Source organism: Alternaria incomplexa (genome assembly GCF_024043165.1).
Source record: "Alternaria incomplexa strain BMP 0042 chromosome Unknown scaffold_1, whole genome shotgun sequence".
Classification (NCBI taxonomy): domain Eukaryota; kingdom Fungi; phylum Ascomycota; class Dothideomycetes; order Pleosporales; family Pleosporaceae; genus Alternaria; species Alternaria incomplexa.
This window is the reverse complement of record NW_026249850.1, coordinates 169,555-189,338: the sequence shown is the minus strand read 5'-3', so window position 1 is coordinate 189,338 and position 19,784 is coordinate 169,555. Positions and strand designations below refer to the sequence as shown.

The window sequence follows — 19,784 nt, the reverse complement described above, 5'->3', positions numbered from 1 at the left end:
TGTTTGAGTTTCTTCTCGAACGAGGAGCGGATCTGCATTCTCCTGGGACTGCAGAAGAGTGCGTGCGGCGAGCGAAAAAGGATGGGCTGGAGTCTATGCTACTGTTGCTCGAAAAGCATGGAGTTGATGTCAATGTTGAGTTAGAAGAAGGGGCATGATTGAACGATATGAATTCCTTCGCGTGGAAGTAGAAACGGCCCTCTAATAAATGCACATATCAGCATCTTAGAGCCATTTTTCAAGCAGCCAGTCGTTTTGCCTTGATCTTGCACCACAGCCGAAACGCAGAACCTGTGAGGGTTCGCAAACTCTCGCCACGTGTGACACCATGGTCGTGATGTGGAAGATCTCAAGAAAGCATCCGCAACGCAGTATTGTCGTGGGGCGATGCCGATTTTGTCCTTACATTAGATACACGGGCACACAGCCCGTTGTTCCACTGTCGATCAATTACGGCGAGTTTGACAAGGAGCTCGAAAGAAAATTTCACTTTGTAGCTCTCTTTGTCATCCCTCAATCGCAAGGAGCAGTCGTAAGGTCGTACGGTAAATCTTGTGGGTTGATATGAGTAATTTATCACGTCTGATAATCCACGCCATTGGGCAACGAAACCGGGAACGTGAGCCACCTCATCAAGCCTGACAACAGTAGCTTCGTATTGCCCACAGATCTTGCCCAGAAAGAGATGTATCGACAGCAGCTTATGAGAAGGCGATATTACCACGCAACCTGGTAAATGGGATTGCTGTGTACCGTTGCAACCTGTGTCGCCAGTTCGACATGATTCGCGTGTGCACGAGGCGTCGAGAAAATCCTGCGAAACTATAGGCAGCGTCATCGTTGCGAACGAATCGAGCCTATCATCCTGAGTTACATCGCTCAGATCCGGAGACTTCAGTTGTAGGATGAAAGCAATCATATTGATGGCACACAAGCAGAAAGACTTCTCGCAAGATCTTACGATATCTTTTGCCACTGTGAGATCCGTAGATTTGTAGTCGACCTGTAGATCTTTCCCTTCGCCGCAAAGCGCAAGTAGTGAATAGACACGATCTCGGCAGATGTGTGCCTCCTTGAGCATAAATCTATGCATCAGATAGATGAGACTTCTACCCTTCCAGTTGATAGGAACAGATTGGCGGAGTGGCTCTAGTCGTGCAAGGTAGCCCTCTCCCCAATCTGAAAGTTCTGGGAAGAATGAAGCGTCCAGTTCGATGTCAGCGGCCATGAGCGTTATCTGCCGTGCAAGCACAAGCTCTTGCGTAATCCATGCCCGATCCCAGTATTCAGCAACGCAAAGATGGTAAAAGCCTGACCCAGACTCAGCAAATCCAGGTTGTATGAAATCCGGGGTCTCCTTAACTTGTGCGTAGTCTTCGCTCATAGTACGTAGCCGCAGGTGATCCAAGAATTTGGAGATATTGACGTCATCTCCCAGCCATGACACCACATCCTTCGCTCGGCTAAAAATCACACCCATTTGCTGCACCTGATGATTTCTTTCTAAAGAGTCGTTCTGGTTGATGCAGAGAGCGTCGATCCAGATACGTGCAATTGGTAGATGCTTGGTCCGTCTTGCTTGTGCAAGAAATCGATGTAGGTTGTGACGCACTTTGAACGGTTTACCGTCCATGAGAATAGTATAGCGTTCGCCCTCATCGCCCCATACGTATGAGAGGCAAGTGTATGAGGCTTCTGTAGTAGCGCGTTCAATCTTGCATTGAATGTGTCCGTCTGCGGAATCTTCGCTTAGGAGCCGTATGAGTCTGATCGAGGAAGTCTGTCGGTCCAAAGGCTGGTACTGGAAGGAGCGAGACATGCGTATGCCGAAGTTCGAACCCCAAATTTTCGGGTGGCTGCTGGTTCGTATGAAGTTCCGCGCAAAGAGAGATGGTAGCGGAAATGTGGATCTGGTATTGCAGAAGTTCGGGAGGTTCGGGGCAACCGCAGAGCACGACTGAAGACAGATATTTGCAAGTAGCTTATAGAGGCGGTGCATGTGCAAACCGAGCGGGGCAGTGCTAGGCAGAAGGCCTGCAAGCTCATTTTCGACTCGGGCATACTGCTTACGCCCGAATTCCAAAAGAGCGCCTGAGATTTCAGCGAACGAAGAAGATGCGCCTTTGATCCAGACTGGAGCCTGGAATCGGGTCGGGTTGGTTCGCTACACACTTCTAAAGTGCCAATCAAAACGAGAAGAATCCTATACGCTTCGTGGTTATGATGATCTAGCTAGACAGTGGTATAAGAGAGCATGCTAAGCGGGCTTTCAAAATGTCTGTAGACCTACGAATTTTGAGGCGTGGTGTAGTAGCGGATAGTCTGTAGTGTGCGGAAGTGACATTTATATCCAAGGCGAGCAGTTGGGATTATTCCGTCGGTTGCAAAGATAGCGCGAGACAGCGACAGCCATGTTCATGGTCGCAATGAGCGAAGGCAGGCTGCAACCTGCGAGCCGGAGCCCCACATCGCCGGGACCGTGCGTTGACACGTTCGCCACCGGAAGACCTCGGGGTAGACAACCCTCCATGGCCTAGACGACCGCACTTCTCACAAACGACACTTCACGCGCTTCATTTCACACGAAATGCAAACCTGGTACCGGCACCGTAACCGCAGCTTTTGGCCATCGTATGCCGACTTGCAGGCAGATGGCTAAGCCGAACGATTCAGCTCTGATCAAAATTCATCACTCTATGACTTCAAGCTAATGAAGTGTAGCAAAAGGTTGCATACCTGGATGCGGACGGTTTCGCCCCTATTCAAGGAGGTGCTCGAGAAGATATGCTCGCATCGTAGTAGCCTCTGACAAACATGGTAAAGTTCCCATTGCCGTCAGTCTTTAGTGATTGTCCAACAATATCCTGTTCACGTCATGTCGTCCCATATCGTCGCATCGCCTAAAGCATCGCACTCCAACGAGGTCTTTGTGTAACTACCTCCTGCAGCGGGCATCGGCATCACAGAAAATGTGCTTCTCGAAACTTTGGACTCATCGAATTTACTTTGTTTGGTTCTCTTGCCATGGATGGAGCAAGGATGTGGAAAGAGCACAGTGGCACTAGATGCTCATCACATGTATCTGTCGATGTGTTGGTCTAGTTTTACTCGCAGGTATGCAGCGCGGCCCCGTCACCGTGTCTTGTACAGTACCCCCTTGGTCATGCTTGATCCCCGTTGCCCACGCAACAGCAATTCCCCTGTTCTGAAGCCCTCCTTCATTGCGAGTGCGCACGGACGACTTCGGTTTACCACATCAGCTTGGCTATCCCCCGCCTCCAGGTATTTGACTACATCTGACTTGCGACGCGACTACTACACGTTGTCATATCCCTCACACAGTCCCCGTTACCAATAATGGCGCTCACGCCCTTACTATTCGATGCGTATCAGAAGTACAAGAGAGGAACCGAAGATCTCGTTCAATGGCTAGCTGAGACGGCCCGCGCAACTGGTACCGTCAACGAGGTGTTCAGCGATATTCAACAACATGGAAAACCGCATACGGGAGGTAGATTGAAAGGGTCCGCTCAGAAAGACGCAAAGAACGCCCCAGCTACGTACCACATCACCGCTAGATCGTTCGTCACTCTTGCGACAGCCATCGCCAACGATGCGCGTATACCTGTTCCAACCTCGGTCCTCGGAACCTTACAGGCTGTCATTCGAGGTCGCAAGGATTGTGCAGTGTGGTACGCAAGCACTTCCGATTGTGCAGACAACGCCGTCAAGGAGAACAACGAAGGCCATCAACACTTCATCAAGACTTTGGAGGATGTCCTCGAAATCCTTAAGGCCGCCAAGAAGCCACCAGTCGAACGTCGACAGTCCAAGACCACGAAGGCGGAAACTATACGCACGAACAACAAATACGAGCTATTAGAGAATGAGGCTCTTCCAGAGTCCGACGATATGCCCGAGATTATCGAGGTCCACGCCACACCCGTCAAGTCGAAGGTGACCTACAAACTCGAAGAGTCTGAAACTGACGTTACCTTCGCCATCTACTGCTTTCTGAAAGACGTTACAGATCTCAGGATTGCAGTCAGACGCACCTGGCGCGAGTTTGCGAACGGCGACATCGGTCTCCAGGCCGCCGCGCTAACCATGAACGTCGCTTTGGCAATGATAGAGAAGTTGAGCAACGATTTCGAGGAAGCCAACCCTCGATTCAAGGGTTCGAATGGTCATCTCGTGCATAGCGAACTCATCGGCTTCTTACAGCGCAGCCGCTCCAAGGTTGAACCAGGTTCGCCATTCGTCAATGCAACCAATGATCATGGGGAGCCTTTCGCCTACAAACAGGAAAAGCAATCATTGAGCTTCAACACTGTCGTATGCAAGCATGTCACAGAGTTGCTCCTCTTCACATTCACTCCTATAACGAAGAACGAAGAATTTCGATATTCCGACGATGAAAAGAGATTCCTCAAGTGTGTTTCACAGCTTGCAACATCGCCTACGATAGAACCCCGTTTCAAGGATGAATACATGGTGCGAAAGGCTGCATTCGCCATGCTTCGCGAGGGCCGCCTGCAAAGCTGGATTTTTTCTCGTTGCAAATCTTCTGGGATATGCAAAGAGAGCTGGAGCCTCATTTGTCCGTTGGTGAAGAGCTTCTCTACAAGACCGGACAGCAGATCATCACAGGATACCAAGCTTACCTCGACGTCAAGGGGTTTGAGGAATTGGATGACGCCTATACACTCGCTCGTGAAAGCGTTATCGATCGCAAAGAGTTTGCCGAAGCCTTCATTGTCAATAAAAAGGCCCAGATGGGGTTCGACATTGATGAAGAACAATTATCGCTGAAATTCCGGAAGATACCTGGGTTCTCACTATTGAGGTGCGATCCCGCGTTCTGTGGCGTACTCCTGGCCACCCTGTGCAAAGAGTATCACGAAGTAGCCATCGAGTTAACCTCAAATGATGGTCAAATCATTGTGATGGCTCACCTGTACAACGCTGCTCAGTGTGCCGGACATTTACCTGAAGACCTGCGATGGGCAGATATGGCACATTTGATCGAGCAACAAGGTAGCGACTGGATCTTTATGGGCAAGAAACCACAACAAGACCCTGAATTCGGAAAACGCGTCCTGCTGATCATGGGAAATGTGGTCCACGATTTCACCAAAGGTTACAGGCCTCGCACCGTAGGCAGCAGCTCAACCTATGCTTCCCGCGTCAGTGGAACACGTCGCCTTAGTTATCATTTCCAGTATCTCGAGTCGTCCGTTGACAGAATGCCACGCGATAAGACGCATCAGAAAGGCAAGACCTTGGAGAAATGGCGTCAACAAAGACAGAAGGGGCCCGTACATGATGACGAACCAAGGAAAGACACGCTTGTCAAACTAGAGTTGCTGATTGGAGACGCTCAGAAGAAGTCTCAAAATCCGCACAAGCCGCCGTCTTCTCTGGAAAAGCTACGTATCTTCAAGGAGGTGGTTAGCAAAGATGAGACGGCTCTCACATTCGATGTGTTGCAGCTGCATATGCGATGCACCCAGGTACTGCTGCAGATCCATAAGTACGCTCGGAAGGTCGCACCGGTCGACTATCCAGCATTCATTTTCCAAGGAGATTCATGGTTGACCATCGCTATCCCCTGTATGCTGTACAACTGGAAGAAGAATCAACCACACCACCCGTGTATCTTTCCGGTGGTAGGTATAATGCTCCGCAAGATGATTGAGAAAGAGGGAGATTCGGCTCTCAAGGGTGCTGCAGCGTTGCAGAAGAGTATGAGGGTTAAGTTCCCAGGATACCGGAAAGTGGATGAACCTAGCTTCGAAACCCCGTTGGAAGACTTGATTCCCGTTCAGCTGCGTACCGAGTTTCCATACTCGATGTATTGGCAAGTGGTGCAGGAACGATCGGGCAACTCTTCATATGGCTCTAGGTACGAGTCGGAGGTGGATTAGGTTGCATCTTGGAAGAGATCATCGACACTTCTAGCTTCGCGTGGAGGGTAGATACTTGGCTCAGCGTCTAGGCTTCCAATACAGATATACAAACACTGAACGACATGCAAAAGTCTAGACGCGAAAGCACGATCATTATCCAAAGGATTGATGAATCAAGTAATTATAGCTAACCTCTAAATCCAGAGCATCGCAGTAATGGCGCTGAGCACCAAGAGCCCTCCACCTAAGCTCTTGCCCGACACAGCACCAGACTCACCAGTCTGCTCGGCTACAGCCGCACTGCCCGTCGCACTTCCCGTCGGCGTCACACTAGCCATACTCGCACTGCCAGTAACATTCCCCGTCTCCATAGCATGCTCACCACCCACACCCCCATCCACATTAACATTAACCGTCGCACTCGCGCTCGCGCTCGGACTAGCCTCCGTCTTCAACCCCGAACTACTCGCACTCGAACTCTTCTCCCCACCATCCTCACTCCCACTCTTCTTCACTTTCCCATCCCCGCCATCAACAACAATACTCTCAAACCCCCCACTCATATCCCCATACATATAACTCTCCCCCGGATTCTGATTCCGCACCTCCACCTTCTCCACCACCATCGTAAAAGGCGCAGCGCTGTAATCCGTTTCGCCGCCGGCCCACTCGATGGTGCCTGGCGCGTTGTTGGGGTCGCCGCCGGCCCAGATGCCGATACGGACGTTCATGGGGGTTTGCGGGTAGTTTGAGCCGCCGTTTGCGTCGGAGTAAGAGAGTGTGCGTTTGGGGGTGCCGTCGACGAGCCAGGTTGTGGAGGTGGAGGTCCAGGCGATGGTGTAGTTGTGGGAGGTGGATTGGGTGTCGGGGATTGGGGCGTCGACTTCGCGGTCGTGGGTTGTGGTGTTGCCTTTGCCGAAGTAGTTTGCTGGGGGTGTGTTAGTGGGGGATTCTTTGGAGGGCACGAATGTGTAAGGATAGGAGGAGTGGTGGAATACTTACTCTGCACATTCCCGGGTTGTCCACCCAGCCACTCCCAATCCACCTCATCTAGATCATCACTCTCCAGAATGGCACTGCTCACTACGCCCTTGCCGGGTGCAGCTTTCATGACGAAGCTCACGCTGCCGAAGAAGATGTACCAGTTCGATTGGATAGTGGGTGCATCGCCGGCTTTGTTGATGGTGAACTCCGCTCCTTTCGACGTGTACTTCACATCGCCAGCAGTGACCTTCCAGTTCTCATCGTCGGCGCCGGTGGTGAAGTCGTGGGTGTAGACTGACTCGGAGAGTGCGGTGTCTGCTGGGCAGGATTTCTTGGTTGGGTCGCAGTCTGTGGATGTTTGGGCGAGAGTTTGAGTAGCTGAGAAGAGGATGAGGGAGAGGGGGAGTAAGGAGACGTTGGGGATATGCATTATGGAAGATGTAGAAATTAGTCAATCTTCTGTCGATGGTGTGAACGAATGACTTGGAATTAAGATGAAGAAGGGACAGAGACAGCGACAGTGAACTCGACGAAGAAGAGAAACAAGCCTTGAAGCAAGAGGCTGAAGATAAGCACCAGAAGAACCCGCGTACCCACCTACTTTAATCACAATCTACAAAGCTTGCCATGCTCAACCCTCCGCGTGGCACGCACCTCCCTCGTCGCCGCAACCCAGGGGCTCACCAAACTACACCAACTCTCCACAGCCCCAATCAAAGGTGGATCCCTTGAATTACCATCGTCAGCTCCCAGATCACTCCCTGTACCCAAAGATACGGGTGCCAGGACCAAGCAGCGATAGCAAAACAGCTGCGGCGGGAACGAGAGGGTCAGGAGGGTACGCGAATTACAGGTACCAACTCTCGGCCCGTGGTTAAAGCCGCGTGGGTTAATGACGACGCTCGACCCACTTGGCGATCCCGAAACTCAATATATGCGAGCTGGGAGTGTGGCTGGTGTGGTGCTTGCTAAGTATAGCTACGCGAACACGATAGTAAGCATCTAGCTTTCCAACTCAAATTCGATTTATCAGTCGCTTCACTGGATATAGAAGCTTTTGGACATTGCTTGTGCCCAGGTACCGACGGCAATGCGTGAGTTGTGAGTGGTGGCGTGTTGCACATCCTCCATGTTTCCTCGTACATACGGGTCGTGTGTGTGGGTCTTCGCTTTACCGAGGTGGGTTTGTGCGAAAGGTACGATCTTTGTACATAAGAAGTGCGTGGAATGTACGGTGTTGCATTGATGGTTGTGGTGACACGATGAGGTCGCATACGCTTCGTCCTGCCGAGACAACGAGCTACCACTCTTACAACCAGCGCGGAAGTAATGTTGGCAGTAGACACGGTTGTACAAGCTTGACACGCAGGAGCTCCTCTTGCGCACTCTTTCTTTCACAACTACCACGCTCGGGTCAACTCACTCATCAGCATCGCACCGCATCTCGCCTTTCGATTCCTATCCATAGAACGGCGTCGGCGAGACACGAAAGGGCCGGACAAGAATAAGAGCGAGAGCCGAACACGAGATAGAACAGTCGCAGTCGAGTCCAGGCCGGTCGACTTCACGTCTTGAGCCGATATGGCTGTGTTCGAGAACAGCGCCTATGTTTGTACATATCCGAAGCGATGCACCGGCACATCTCAGACAAATTTAATCCGCATCACAAGTTCGCACAACCACCATCTGTAGAGCATCTCTTCAGGCAAAAGCGCACATCTACGTCTGGACAGCCAGATTGCGAATATTGCACTTAAAAGCGCACTATACAATTGAGTCATAATCGTAATGCTTCTATCGCGGTATCCCATTTCCAACAACAACACATCACCCGCCAACCGTAACGAGCGCAGAGTACTGTTCCATTGCTCAGCAAAAACAGGCTAACCAGTGCAGTTCCATTCCCTCCGTTTCCACCATTCCACGCACAACCCTCTATAGATACGCAGCACTCAGCACCTTCCTCACCGCGTTCTACCGCGTCTTCTTGATTTCCGTCGCCCACCCCTCGATCCCCTCGCCCTTGCTACCAACGGGGATATTCAAATCCACACCCTCCATGCCTTTTGTGTCTTTCAAGAATTCGTGTCCTGCCATTCCGCCCGCGTTGGCGCGGTCGACGGGTAGTAGTTCCAACATGGGTAACAGGAAATCGGCAATCTTCTTACTCTCCTCTGAGCTGAAATGATATTTCTCGTGGAGGACGTCGGGAAGGGCCCAGTGTCGTAATCGGTGAATGTTACGCAGCTCGCCTTTGCGGTTGAATATCTCCTGTGACCATTTTCCCGACATGCAGAGGCCCTTCGGGAAGGTGCCTAGTAGCTCGATGATTTGTGCGATGTGGTCGTCGTCTTTGCCGTACTTGGTGCCGGATTGTGGGTCGAAGAGGTAGTCGCCGGTGATTAATTCGAATGTCTACCACTGTTAGTTCATGCTCTTCAGACTTGATCGTGGTCTTACCATCGCGGCCATACTCCAGACATCGGTGCTGGCACCCCATTTACTACCCAGAATGACTTCCGGTGACCTATATTGCCTGGTCTGGATGTCGTTGGTAAAGTGGTGTCCAACCCAGCAGGCGTTTCCAAGATCCGCAATCTTGACTGATATGGTTTCGAAGGCGTTTTCGACTTGCTGCTCGAGCTCGGTTTTGCCGGACGAGCTGCTGGGTTTATCGAGGCTGATACCCGATACCTCCTTAGTAAGGAGATCACTAACAAGATTAGTATACACTCGAACATGGACATGAGATAACTTACGCGGACTTTTCTCGTTGCTTTTGCGCGTCGTCGTCGCTCGACTTTATTCCGAGCCGTTCTGCCATTGACAGGCTGGGGCCGGCAGATGGAGTTGCTAGAGCACCACTCATTACGACACCGTCTGACGAAGAAGGAGGACTCGGGATAGTCGTGGGGGAGTCTTTACCTGTACCCTCGCTCATAACCTTGTTGAGACTTTGTGTGTTGCCGGGAAAGCTGGAGAGCTCGGCGTGGTTGAAGCTCGCGTTGAGCGGGCTGGGGAGCGGCTGGCTGCCTGTGATGAGGGTCCTCCGTCTCCGCCTGCCGTTTCTAACGCTGTCTTCGCTATCCTTCTTCTTCGGTTCGTCTTTTACGTATGTTTTTACGATCTGCTCGACGTCGCCGATTTCGATGAGGACATTCTCAGGCTTCAGGTCGGTGTGGATGATGCCGCATTCGCGATGGAGGTAGTCGAGGCCCAGCAAGACCTGCTTTGTAATCTGCTTGACCAGCGGCATTGGTATACCGCGGTGGTTCCACCTCTTGATCAGGCCCAGTAGATTCTCTCCTAGCACCTCAAACACCATGCAGACGTGGACGCCGTTCGGGCCCTTGTGGTTGAAGGAATCGAGGAGGCTGACGACATGTTTCCGGCCGGGGTGGTTCTCGTTCGCGTCGACCACCTTCTTGAGGAGCTTAATCTCGTCGAGGGCGGTCTCTGTGTAGTGCGCGGCGGAGCGCACGACCTTGAGGGCGACGTGCTTGCCGCTGGTGTTATCCCTCGACAGCCAGACGGTCGAGAAATGGCCCCACCCAAGCTTGCGCACAATCGTGTACTTGCCGTCCTTGTACTCCTCGCCGACCTGCACCGGGTGGTAGCCGCCCTTGCAGTAGTCCTCCGAGTCCTCCTCGTCGGCTGTGTTCTCGGCCTCATCGACCGACGACGACGACGAGTCGGGCGAGTGGCTTAATTGGTTTCCGTACATCTTGTGCTGGGCGAGCGGCGAGTTGGCGTTCTGCACACTGCGGGGTTGAGGTCAGTATAAGGTTGCGGCAGTCAGGGCATGTCGGGCGCATTAAAATAAGTGAAAGAGGGGGGCGCAGGCTGGGCGGGCGGGAAGGGTAAGGCTGCAAGCGGTGGTGGAGGGTAGTGGTTGCGGGTGGTGGTGGTGGTGAACGTACTTGTACTGAAAGGAGCCCGTCGAGCCAGCGGGCGAGGCGTTCTGGTTGCCCTGGTTCTCCGTGGTGATGATGGGCTTGAGGTCCTGGCCCTTCCGTCGCTTCTTGCCGCCGTTGCTGTTGGCAGCCTGCGCGACCTGCTTGGCCTTGTTGATGGCCGCCTTCTTCATGTCGGTGCCATTCATGGTGGCTTTCCCCGCCACGCGCTGGGCTGTGGGCGGGACTGAGGCTCGAGGGCTGCTGGGATGTGCGTGTGCGGTTAGGCGCTCCGGACGCGTTGGGCAGCGCTCATGGGCAGACGCAGACTACTTGGTATGGGCTTGCAGGTGTATAGCGAGGGCAGTGTGGCTCTTCTGTCGCACTGCCTCGCGATTTCTTCAATTGCTGGACACGGGCTTAGCGCTCCCCTCGCCAGCCTATCGATGTCGGGGCTCTGATTGGTGCTCTGGTGGGGGTTTGCACGGGTGCGCGATGCTGCGACAACCACGGGAGATGACTCGCTGGGAGAGATGCGTGATTAGTCAAGTCCGACTCGCTTCTCGGAGAATTCGATGCGACTTGGGATGATGATAGAGATGGTGACGGATAGCTGGAGCGCGTCAAAGCCGGAGGAAGCGGTAAGGAAGCAGGCCAGACGAATTATGACATCAGTCGACGCCTACAAATAGTCGCCTGCTACCACATTAGTTCGTCCACGCAACCTTGGAAGCCAGTTTTGCCCAAAGCCTTGCGTCTTGTTAATTAGCGCACCGAGCACCTTGCCTAGACATACCGGGCCGGTAGCAGTAGAAGCTGCCAGCTGCTAGGAATGCTTGTTGTTGCGACCCGATCTGCAGCACACGTGGGATGTCAACATCAGCATACCGACTGCACCTGAGGACCCTGGACACATCATACCACATCATCTGTACCTTCCAAATAACATTTAATACCGCACCTAGGATGCGTCATCAGTACCGTCCTATTGAGCAGCTAACACTGATGTTTCGCGTTGAAAGCGCCTATTCGAGAAAGAGCTGTTTGCAGTTGCTCAGCCCAACCTTCAAAGCAGGAAAGAGCCATCCTAATCCCATGACTATATAATACATCCGCATCCAAACCTGACGTTCAAAGAAGAAACCGCTATGCAAAACTATAGATGTCCCATATCCTACATCGCGCGCCATCCATTAGCAGCCCTGTAACACCTGACCAGCGCGTCACGCTCAAAGCGTGCATCTCGCATATCCCTCACTGCGGAGAGCCGCATCCCACCACCACCACCCCAACTACAACCACTACTTCGCACTCACAGCAGCCATCCACTTCTGCTCATCCTGCTTATCAAAATGCAGCAGCATACCCAGCACAGGAATAAGTTGTTGCTGATACTTCTTGTCTCGTTGCTCCAAAAACTGCAGGAGCACGTTCTTCAGGTACACATAGTCGATTGCTTCTTGGATCGCTCCACCGCCCCTGGCACGCGGTGAAGCTAGTTGCGACCGCGAGGACTCGACTGAGGAGCGTGAGGATTGCGGGACGGGGGTGGAGCTGGAGCCGCGGGCTTTTAGGGTGCGTAGCTCGTCGGACATTGTCTGTGGGGTAATTAGTAGATTGCATGTTGAGTATTGTGGAAGTACATACCTTGCTGGACTTTTGGAGCTTCTCGAGACGGCTCTGGGTCTCGTCGAATGCTCGTCGCAGATCGCTCTTTTCTTTTTCTAGCTCGTGGGCTTGTTTTTCGCTTTCGTCCAGTGCGTCTCGGAGTTGGCTCATCGCGAGCCTGACTTCAGAGGCCTCTTCGTTGGCTTGTGCGGCCCGTTTCTCCAGATCCTCCGTCTGCTTGCGGAGCGCTCCTTCGGAAGCGACCAGATCGTCTTTGTCTTCCACGGCGCGTGCTTGTGCGCGTTCGGCGTCGCGCACCTTTTGTTTCAGTTCTTCGAGCTCCCGAGCGCGTCGGCGGCTGAATGTGCTAGCTTGCTCTTCTGCACGTTCGCGTTCCTCGACGGCAAGGTCGAGGCGCTCTTGCATCTCACGTACCCGCGTATCAGCCCGTCCTTGCGCATCGTTTAACAGCCGCCTCATTGTCTCAGCCTCGCGTCCACGTTCGCTGAGTAAGCGATGCGCATCGGCAAGCTCTTCTTCCAGGCTTTCACTTCGGGCGCGAACCTCTTTCATCTGGGTGCTCATCTCTTGGACCTGGTCCTGCATGCTGCTTACAAAGTCCTGTGCACTTGCAGACTGCGCCGACTTCATCTGGATCTCTTCACGTAGGCTGCTAACCTCACGCGTAAGCTTCGCGACTTCCTCTTCCAGATCGTGAACCTTCTGGCGTGATGCCTTGAGCTCGTCTTGTGCCTTTTTGGCATCTTTCGTCAACTTGTCCCGCGTTTCGATGACATCCTTCCGCTCTGACTCCGAGTTTTGGAGGTCTCGCTGGATCTTCTTGTTTGTCTCTTCCAACGCGAGCCTCTGGCTGGTTTCTTGTTTGATTTTGTCGTTGAGTGTCTTGATATCGCTCTCCTTGCTCGACAACTGAGACTTGTATTCAGTAATCTCCGATCTGAGGTCTTTCTCGCGATTTTCCAGTCGGCGGACTTCTGTAGTCTTAGTGGAAAGCTCGTCCTTGGTGCTACGCAGCTCCGCCACCTCCTTGCGCAATGATGTCAGCTCCGGTTGCGCCTTCTGCAGCACCTCTCGCATTTCGGTGAGGTCTTTGAAGCGGGATGCCGCGAGCTTTTCTGCAACTGAAAGATCCGTCTGCAATGTCTCCGCCTTTGTCTTGAGCTCCGTGAACTCGGCGGTCAACGCCTCTCTTTCTTGTTGCGACGACTCGTTCGATGCTTTGCTGGTCTTCAACTCAGCGATTTCAGCCTCAAGCTTGGTGAGGTTCTCTTGCAGCGCCGCCTTCTCGGCTTGCAGTTCCTTGACCTTATCCTTGGCCTCAGTGTGTTCGAGGCCGTAGTCAAGGAGGTCTTGACGCAGGGTATCGATCTCTTCTTGCATGTCTTCTTGGTCTTTTGCCCTCTTGCTGAGACGGTCGATCGTCGACGCCTTCTCCGCGACCTCGGTCTGCAATGTTTCGATAGCTGCGACCTTCTCTTCAAGGTCAGATTTGAGCTGCGCGACATCCTTCAACGCGTCTTCAAGTTGGGACGGCGAGAATTCGGCATCGCGGGGGCTGAGAAGGCCTTCGGTATCTCCAGCTTCACTGGGTGTTGCTTCAGGTGTCAACGTTCCACTGGCCTCAGGTCCCTTTCCTCCCTTCTTGTTCTTCTTGTTCTCCTTGGCGCGGGCTCTCTTCTTTGCGGCTGCGCTCTGGGGAGCTTGTGCTGGGGTCGCTTGCGGCTGCTGAACTGGTTCGGGTTTGGTCGACTTCTTGTCATCGTTCGCTTTCAGCAAGTCCTTCTTCGCTTGCTCAAGGTCGACCAAAGCGCTATCGCGTTTTGCCTCTGTAGTCTTCAGTTGATCGCGAACTTTGCCGAGCAATCCATCCATGGTCTCGTTCCGTTTCTCGGCCTTGGCTTGTGTTTCGCGCAGTTGCGAGAGTTCACCCTGGAGGTCTTCGATTCGCTGCTTGAGCTCTTGCACCTGATCATCTTCGACAATCTTCTCTCCCTTGTCCGCATGTAGCTCTTCCAGTTCCTTGGATGTTGCGTCAAGCTTCGTCTTGAGTTCGGCGATGGTCCTCTCATTCTGGTCATGAGTATCCTTGTGCTTGTGTAGCTCTTCCTCGGCGCTTTCAACCTTCGACTTGAGATCCACAATGGTGTTGTTGAGCTCCTTCTCGCGATCATCAGCATCCCTTTGTAGTCGTTGGTGGGTGTCCTTGAATGTGTTCAGATCGTTCGTCGTAGTCTCCAGGTTCTGCATGAATGACTGTGCCGATTCCTGAGCCGTAGAAAGCTCTTCCTTGAGCGACTTGTTCTCCTCCTCGAGCTTTCCGACCTTCTCCTCGCTTTCCTGCAATTGTGTCTGCAGGCGGGGCAGCTCGCTGTCGTACGAGAAGAAGTCTTCCGTGTCTTCGGTGCCCTCAGTTTGCTTAGACGCTTTGGAGGGTGACGATGGCGCGACGGACTCGGTCTGTGTTGTGGAATCGTCCGGTACAGCCTCGCTGGCAGCCGGCGCCTGGGACTTCAGCGTCTCGACCTCAGCCGTAGCCTCCTTCGCGCGCTTCTCGGCGTCCTCCAGCTTCTTGTTGAGCTCATCGCGCTCCTTGGAAACCCGCTTGAGTTCCTCCATGAGCATGTCACTCTTGACGTTCAGTTGGCCTAGGTATTCGACGAATGCGCCCGTGTCGCTGATGGAAGTGAGAGGGGTGTATTCGCGTAGGGAGCTCTCGAAAGCCTCGATTGCGCCCACTCTGGCGTGTGCGATGCGGTACGACCGAAGGAGTTCTGGAGGGGGATTAGCTTGGCGCATACATAGGGAAGGCGTCACTCACCCGTATACTTGGGGTCCAGCTTGTCCAGCCTGCGCAATCGCAATTGAATCTCGCGCGGCAGCTCTGGCGGCTGTTCTGGCTTCACTTCCACTTCGGCAGTCGGCCCCTCTTCCTCCTCCTTCTTGCCATCGCCATTCTCCGCATTCACTTCGGCGGGTTGCGCCTTCTCCTTTGGTCGCGGTGTGCCGGCTCGACTTGGCGGGTCATCCTCTTCTCCTACGACAAATTCCGGGTCAAACTCTGAGGGGTCAGGGCCCTTCCCTGCCGGCGCGGCCTTGCTGCTGTCGCCATCTTTCGATCTCGCTGTGCGCTTCGAGGGCGAGAGGTTGCGTGAGTTGGATCTCCGTGTTGTAGAGCTGGATCGTGGAGTGCCCGATGGTGAGGTGGCTTTCTGGCGCGCTTGCTCTTCTGCTATTCTGGCGTCGATGGCCCCCCGAATGCGCTGTGTCTTGTCAGCATGCCTATGATGCAACGTGGATGGAAATCGGTTACCTGGAACATGATGCTGCTGAATTATGAAGGAGTATAGAAAAACATGCAAAGTAGACAAGTAATACACTTTCCTAATGGAATATCAAACACGGAACCATGGGGACAAACCACTATTCTGACACGTTCTGGGGTCCGTCGCGGCTAGGTGACATGGATCGGGGACGCTGGACAGGCGCTAAGATCAGCCTTCGGTAAGCTAGTGCGGCGGGAATCCTCACTTTTTCTCTCGCTACCCGTTCCCCCACCAGAACGACAACGATAATCCAGCACAATGGCAAACGTGGAGATTTCACTGCCGCTGCCGGTCCTGCCTGAGGGCTGGGCTGGCGAGAAGGACTTCAAGGCCATCGGCCAGCTGAGCGACGCCAACGACCGCAAGATCGAGCCTGTTGGCCCGCACTTCCTCGCCTACGCCCGCAGAGTATGTGCTTCGACGATGATTGGCATATGCAGTACTGACGAGTTCTACAGAAGCGCAACAAGCGCACTTTCTCCGAGGATGACCGCATCCAGGCGCAGGCCAACGTTAAGAGCGTCGAGGAGGAGGACCCCGACGATGTTGACGAGCCCGAAGACCCCGTCATGCTGCAGCGTGAAGCCAAGGACTGGAAGGTAGGGCGACTGCACAGGCTATTGTAGACTCCTACTAACATCTCCCAGTCACAAGACCACTACGCTGTGCTCGGCATAACCCGCTACCGATGGAGGGCCACCGACGAACAGATCAAGCGCGCCCACCGCAGGAAGGTGCTCAAGCACCACCCCGACAAGAAGGCAGCCAAGGGTGGAACCGAGGACGACCAATTCTTCAAGTGCATCCAAAAGGCCCACGAGGTGCTCTCCGACCCCGTCAAGAGGAGGCAGTTCGACTCCGTCGACGAGGGCGCTGAGGTTGAGCCACCATCCAAGAAGGACACACAGAAGGGCAACTTCTACAAGCTCTGGGGCAAGGTCTTCGAGGCCGAGGGACGCTTCTCAAACAAGCAGCCCGTACCCAAGCTGGGTAACGCCAACAGCACCAAGGAGGAGGTCGAGCACTTCTACAACTTCTGGTACAACTTCGACAGCTGGAGGACCTTTGAGTACCTTGACGAGGACGTGCCCGATGACAACGAGAACCGTGACCAGAAGCGTCACGTCGAACGCAAGAACCAGAACGCGCGCCGCAAGAAGAAGACTGAGGACACCACTCGTCTGAGGCACATGGTCGACGACTGTCTGGCGCTTGACGAGCGTATCAAGAAGTTCCGCCAAGCTGAGAACGCACAGAAGAACAAGCGCCGTCTCGAAAAGGAGGCCGCCGAGAAGGCCGCAAAGGAAGAGGCCGAGAAGAAGAAGGCCGAGGAGGCTGCAGCTGCAGCTGAGAAGGAGGCAGCTGAGAAGGCCGCAAAGGCCGACAACAAGAAAGCCAAGGAGGCAGCGAAGAACGCAGCAAAGAAGAACAAGCGTGTTGTGCGTGGTGCCGTTAAGGACGCCAACTACTTCCACGGTGCCGGCGATGCGCCCGCTTCCCAGGTCGATGCCGCTCTCAACGACGTCGATCTCATCATCGTAAAGCAGGACAACGAGGAGCTGGCTGCATTGACCAGCAAGCTCAATGGTGTCAAGGATGCCGGTAAGATCAAGGAGATCTTCCAGGAGGAGGCCCAGCGTCTCATTGGTGCTGCAAAGCTTACGCAGGGCGAGCTCAAGGCTCTGGCTTGAAAAGCGGCTCAGGCTGCACCCACTTCTTGATAGACGTTGTTTAGACTTGGACGTAACGGGAATAATGATATGCATGATTCCATTTGTGACAAACCCTCTTATCTTTCATCTTAAACTCGACTCGAATTCGCAGCCAGCATGACAACAACTCCCAGCTCATTCACCCATCTGATGTCATGCCTTCACATGTGTCAAATGCATCCAGCGGGCGTTTCCGCGGCGGGCGGTACCAGGGTCTAAACATGATGGCGTGGATGCGGATCGCGCGACACACCACCAAGAAGCCAAGCGCTGCCGTCACCCGGAACAGGCAGTGCATTAACGACACCCAAAGTTTGGCTTGAGCCGACATTCCTCTCTCACGACCACTGCGACAACTACCACTGCAATTCCCTTCGCCATCGTTAATCGCCCATTTACCCCGCGAGCACTATTTCCCCGCGCCAAGGACCCCTACACGACGCACAGCAGCACCGATCGCCTGCGCAAGCCCACGCAGCCAGCAGGTTTCTCGCGGTCGGACCTCACTGGCACTGCGCTCGCCTGATTGGATTTGGCCGACGACCTCGTGCCCGCAATCTCACTCCGACATCACTATGAGCGCGTCCCCCACGTCCAGAGACGGCCGACATGCGTGTCCAGCGCCGCGAAAGTCCTCAGGGCCTTACAAGGTCAGCCCGCTGCAGCTCCCCACGGGCGGACACCTCGCGCAGGATGAGGTACGGCGGCCGTCGATACAGTTCCTGGCGCACAGAAATCAGTCGCTACCCAGAGGCCAACCCAGGCCCCGTGAACGACGCCGGTTGTCGTCACCGCCGCCTCCACCGTAAGTATTGATTTGCTCATACCTCTTGCAACCCGGGCATATCTAAGCTTTGCGTTGCTTTGCGCCCGTCTTCCTCTTTCCATGTACTTATGGCGCACAAATGGCGAAGTACGCTTCCAGCGTGCCGGAGCTCAGATGGGCACTTAACTCGATATCTCGCAAACACCTTGCAAGGCCCTTAGACTGACACTTCACTCAGCGTCTTCCAACCTCGGGTGTCTTTCGACACCTTCGACAAGCCCGCAGACTTCATCGAGGAGAGCTCCTTCACACTCATCGCCAAGCACAAGGACTACGAATACACAAAGCGTTCGCGGACGTTCCTCTGCGGTTTCGACGAGAACGAGTACTCGGTATACGCCCTACAATGGCTCATCAACGAGCTCGTCGACGATGGAGACGAAATAGTATGTCTCAGAGTAGTCGAGAAGGAGGATGCAATAGCAGGAGACCGCAGCGTAGAGACTGGTCGGTATCGCGTGGAGGCTGACAACACCATGGCCGACATACAAAGTCGGAATCACGACAACAAGGCGATCAACCTGATATTGGAGTTTTCCATCGGTAAGGTTAACAAAGTTATCGACGACATGGTTAGTCTTCCGCGGTTGCTTAGCTGTTTCATGTCTAACAGCAGACAGATCAATCTCTACGAGCCAGCCATCCTGGTAGTCGGGACGCGGGGCAAGAGCTTGGGCGGATTCCAGGGACTGCTTCCTGGCAGTGTGTCGAAATACTGTCTACAACATTCGCCAGTACCTGTCATTGTCGTACGCCCCACATCGAAACGCGACAAGGCGAAGAGCAAGCGCACCAACGACCCAGACCGCCAAGGTTACAGAGAGATTCTGGCGAAGAGTGAGAGCCTTCCTGAATTCAACAGCCCTCGCAATAGCTTCTTCGCAAATGAAGACGAAGCAGCGATAGTCGGGGGAGCGGCGACCGCACCGAAACCTGCCGTAGAGGCGCATCCTCTAGCACAGGTCGAACAAGCGCCAGACAGCAGCGAGGACGAGGAAGACATGCGCACAACCACTGTGGTCAATGATTTGGTCAATGATGATCCACGAAGCCCCGGCCCGATGATGAAGAGCCCACATCTACAGAATCTGAGCAGCCCAGAGCTTAGTAGCCAGTCTGGTAGCGACGACGAAGATGGAGACGGCGGAGTCTCAACTTCGGGAACTTCGGCAGTAGAGAAAGCATCGATTGCAACGGGGCAGACAAGCGTTGGCGAAGGAGATGCAGGCGGTGGGAATGCGTCAATGTCGTACATGGACAGTCTCACAAGTGGAGCGAAGGAGTCGAAGGAATCGAATGAATCACAGGGCGCATAGTGGAAGCACCAATCAACGATGGGTGTGCGAAGGGAGGTAGTGTGAGTCTCGAGGACGATATGTCGTTTGGCCAGACTAATTCTGGACCGCGTCATGAAGGTTGGCGAAGGAGACATGGGCGGTGGAACCCGTCGGTGTTGCACATGAATAGACACAGGTGCAACTCAGAAAAGCCCCAAAGACACACCCGCA

At 53.8% G+C, this 19,784-nt stretch overlaps 6 protein-coding genes across 6 annotated transcripts; 3 read left to right on the top strand and 3 right to left on the bottom strand.

Annotated features, from left to right (window-relative positions):
• Positions 1-3,357: 3,357 nt before the first annotated feature.
• On the top strand, positions 3,358-5,927 carry J4E90_000067 (uncharacterized protein; the record flags this gene model as incomplete). The annotated part of the gene is made up of 2 exons (XM_051429665.1): positions 3,358-4,494; positions 4,542-5,927. 2 exons carry the CDS (start codon positions 3,358-3,360, stop codon positions 5,925-5,927), a joined length of 2,523 nt encoding a protein of 840 aa, XP_051295152.1.
• Positions 5,928-6,103: 176 nt separating this feature from the next.
• On the bottom strand, positions 6,104-7,323 carry J4E90_000066 (uncharacterized protein; the record flags this gene model as incomplete). Its single annotated transcript, XM_051429664.1, has 2 exons — positions 6,104-6,837; positions 6,912-7,323. 2 exons carry the CDS (start codon positions 7,321-7,323, stop codon positions 6,104-6,106), a joined length of 1,146 nt encoding a protein of 381 aa, XP_051295151.1.
• Positions 7,324-8,867: 1,544 nt separating this feature from the next.
• On the bottom strand, positions 8,868-10,995 carry J4E90_000065 (uncharacterized protein; the record flags this gene model as incomplete). The annotated part of the gene is made up of 4 exons (XM_051429663.1): positions 8,868-9,308; positions 9,354-9,606; positions 9,653-10,654; positions 10,814-10,995. The coding sequence occupies 4 exons, from the start codon at positions 10,993-10,995 to the stop codon at positions 8,868-8,870; spliced, it is 1,878 nt and encodes a 625-aa protein (XP_051295150.1).
• Positions 10,996-12,087: 1,092 nt separating this feature from the next.
• On the bottom strand, positions 12,088-15,734 carry J4E90_000064 (uncharacterized protein; the record flags this gene model as incomplete). Its single annotated transcript, XM_051429662.1, has 4 exons — positions 12,088-12,384; positions 12,434-15,186; positions 15,234-15,675; positions 15,726-15,734. 4 exons carry the CDS (start codon positions 15,732-15,734, stop codon positions 12,088-12,090), a joined length of 3,501 nt encoding a protein of 1,166 aa, XP_051295149.1.
• Positions 15,735-15,996: 262 nt separating this feature from the next.
• J4E90_000063 (uncharacterized protein) lies at positions 15,997-17,429 on the top strand (the record flags this gene model as incomplete). Its single annotated transcript, XM_051429661.1, has 3 exons — positions 15,997-16,146; positions 16,197-16,337; positions 16,386-17,429. 3 exons carry the CDS (start codon positions 15,997-15,999, stop codon positions 17,427-17,429), a joined length of 1,335 nt encoding a protein of 444 aa, XP_051295148.1.
• Positions 17,430-18,025: 596 nt separating this feature from the next.
• Positions 18,026-19,592, top strand: J4E90_000062 (uncharacterized protein; the record flags this gene model as incomplete). Its single annotated transcript, XM_051429660.1, has 3 exons — positions 18,026-18,255; positions 18,455-18,848; positions 18,897-19,592. 3 exons carry the CDS (start codon positions 18,026-18,028, stop codon positions 19,590-19,592), a joined length of 1,320 nt encoding a protein of 439 aa, XP_051295147.1.
• Between the last annotated feature and the right edge of the window lie 192 nt (positions 19,593-19,784).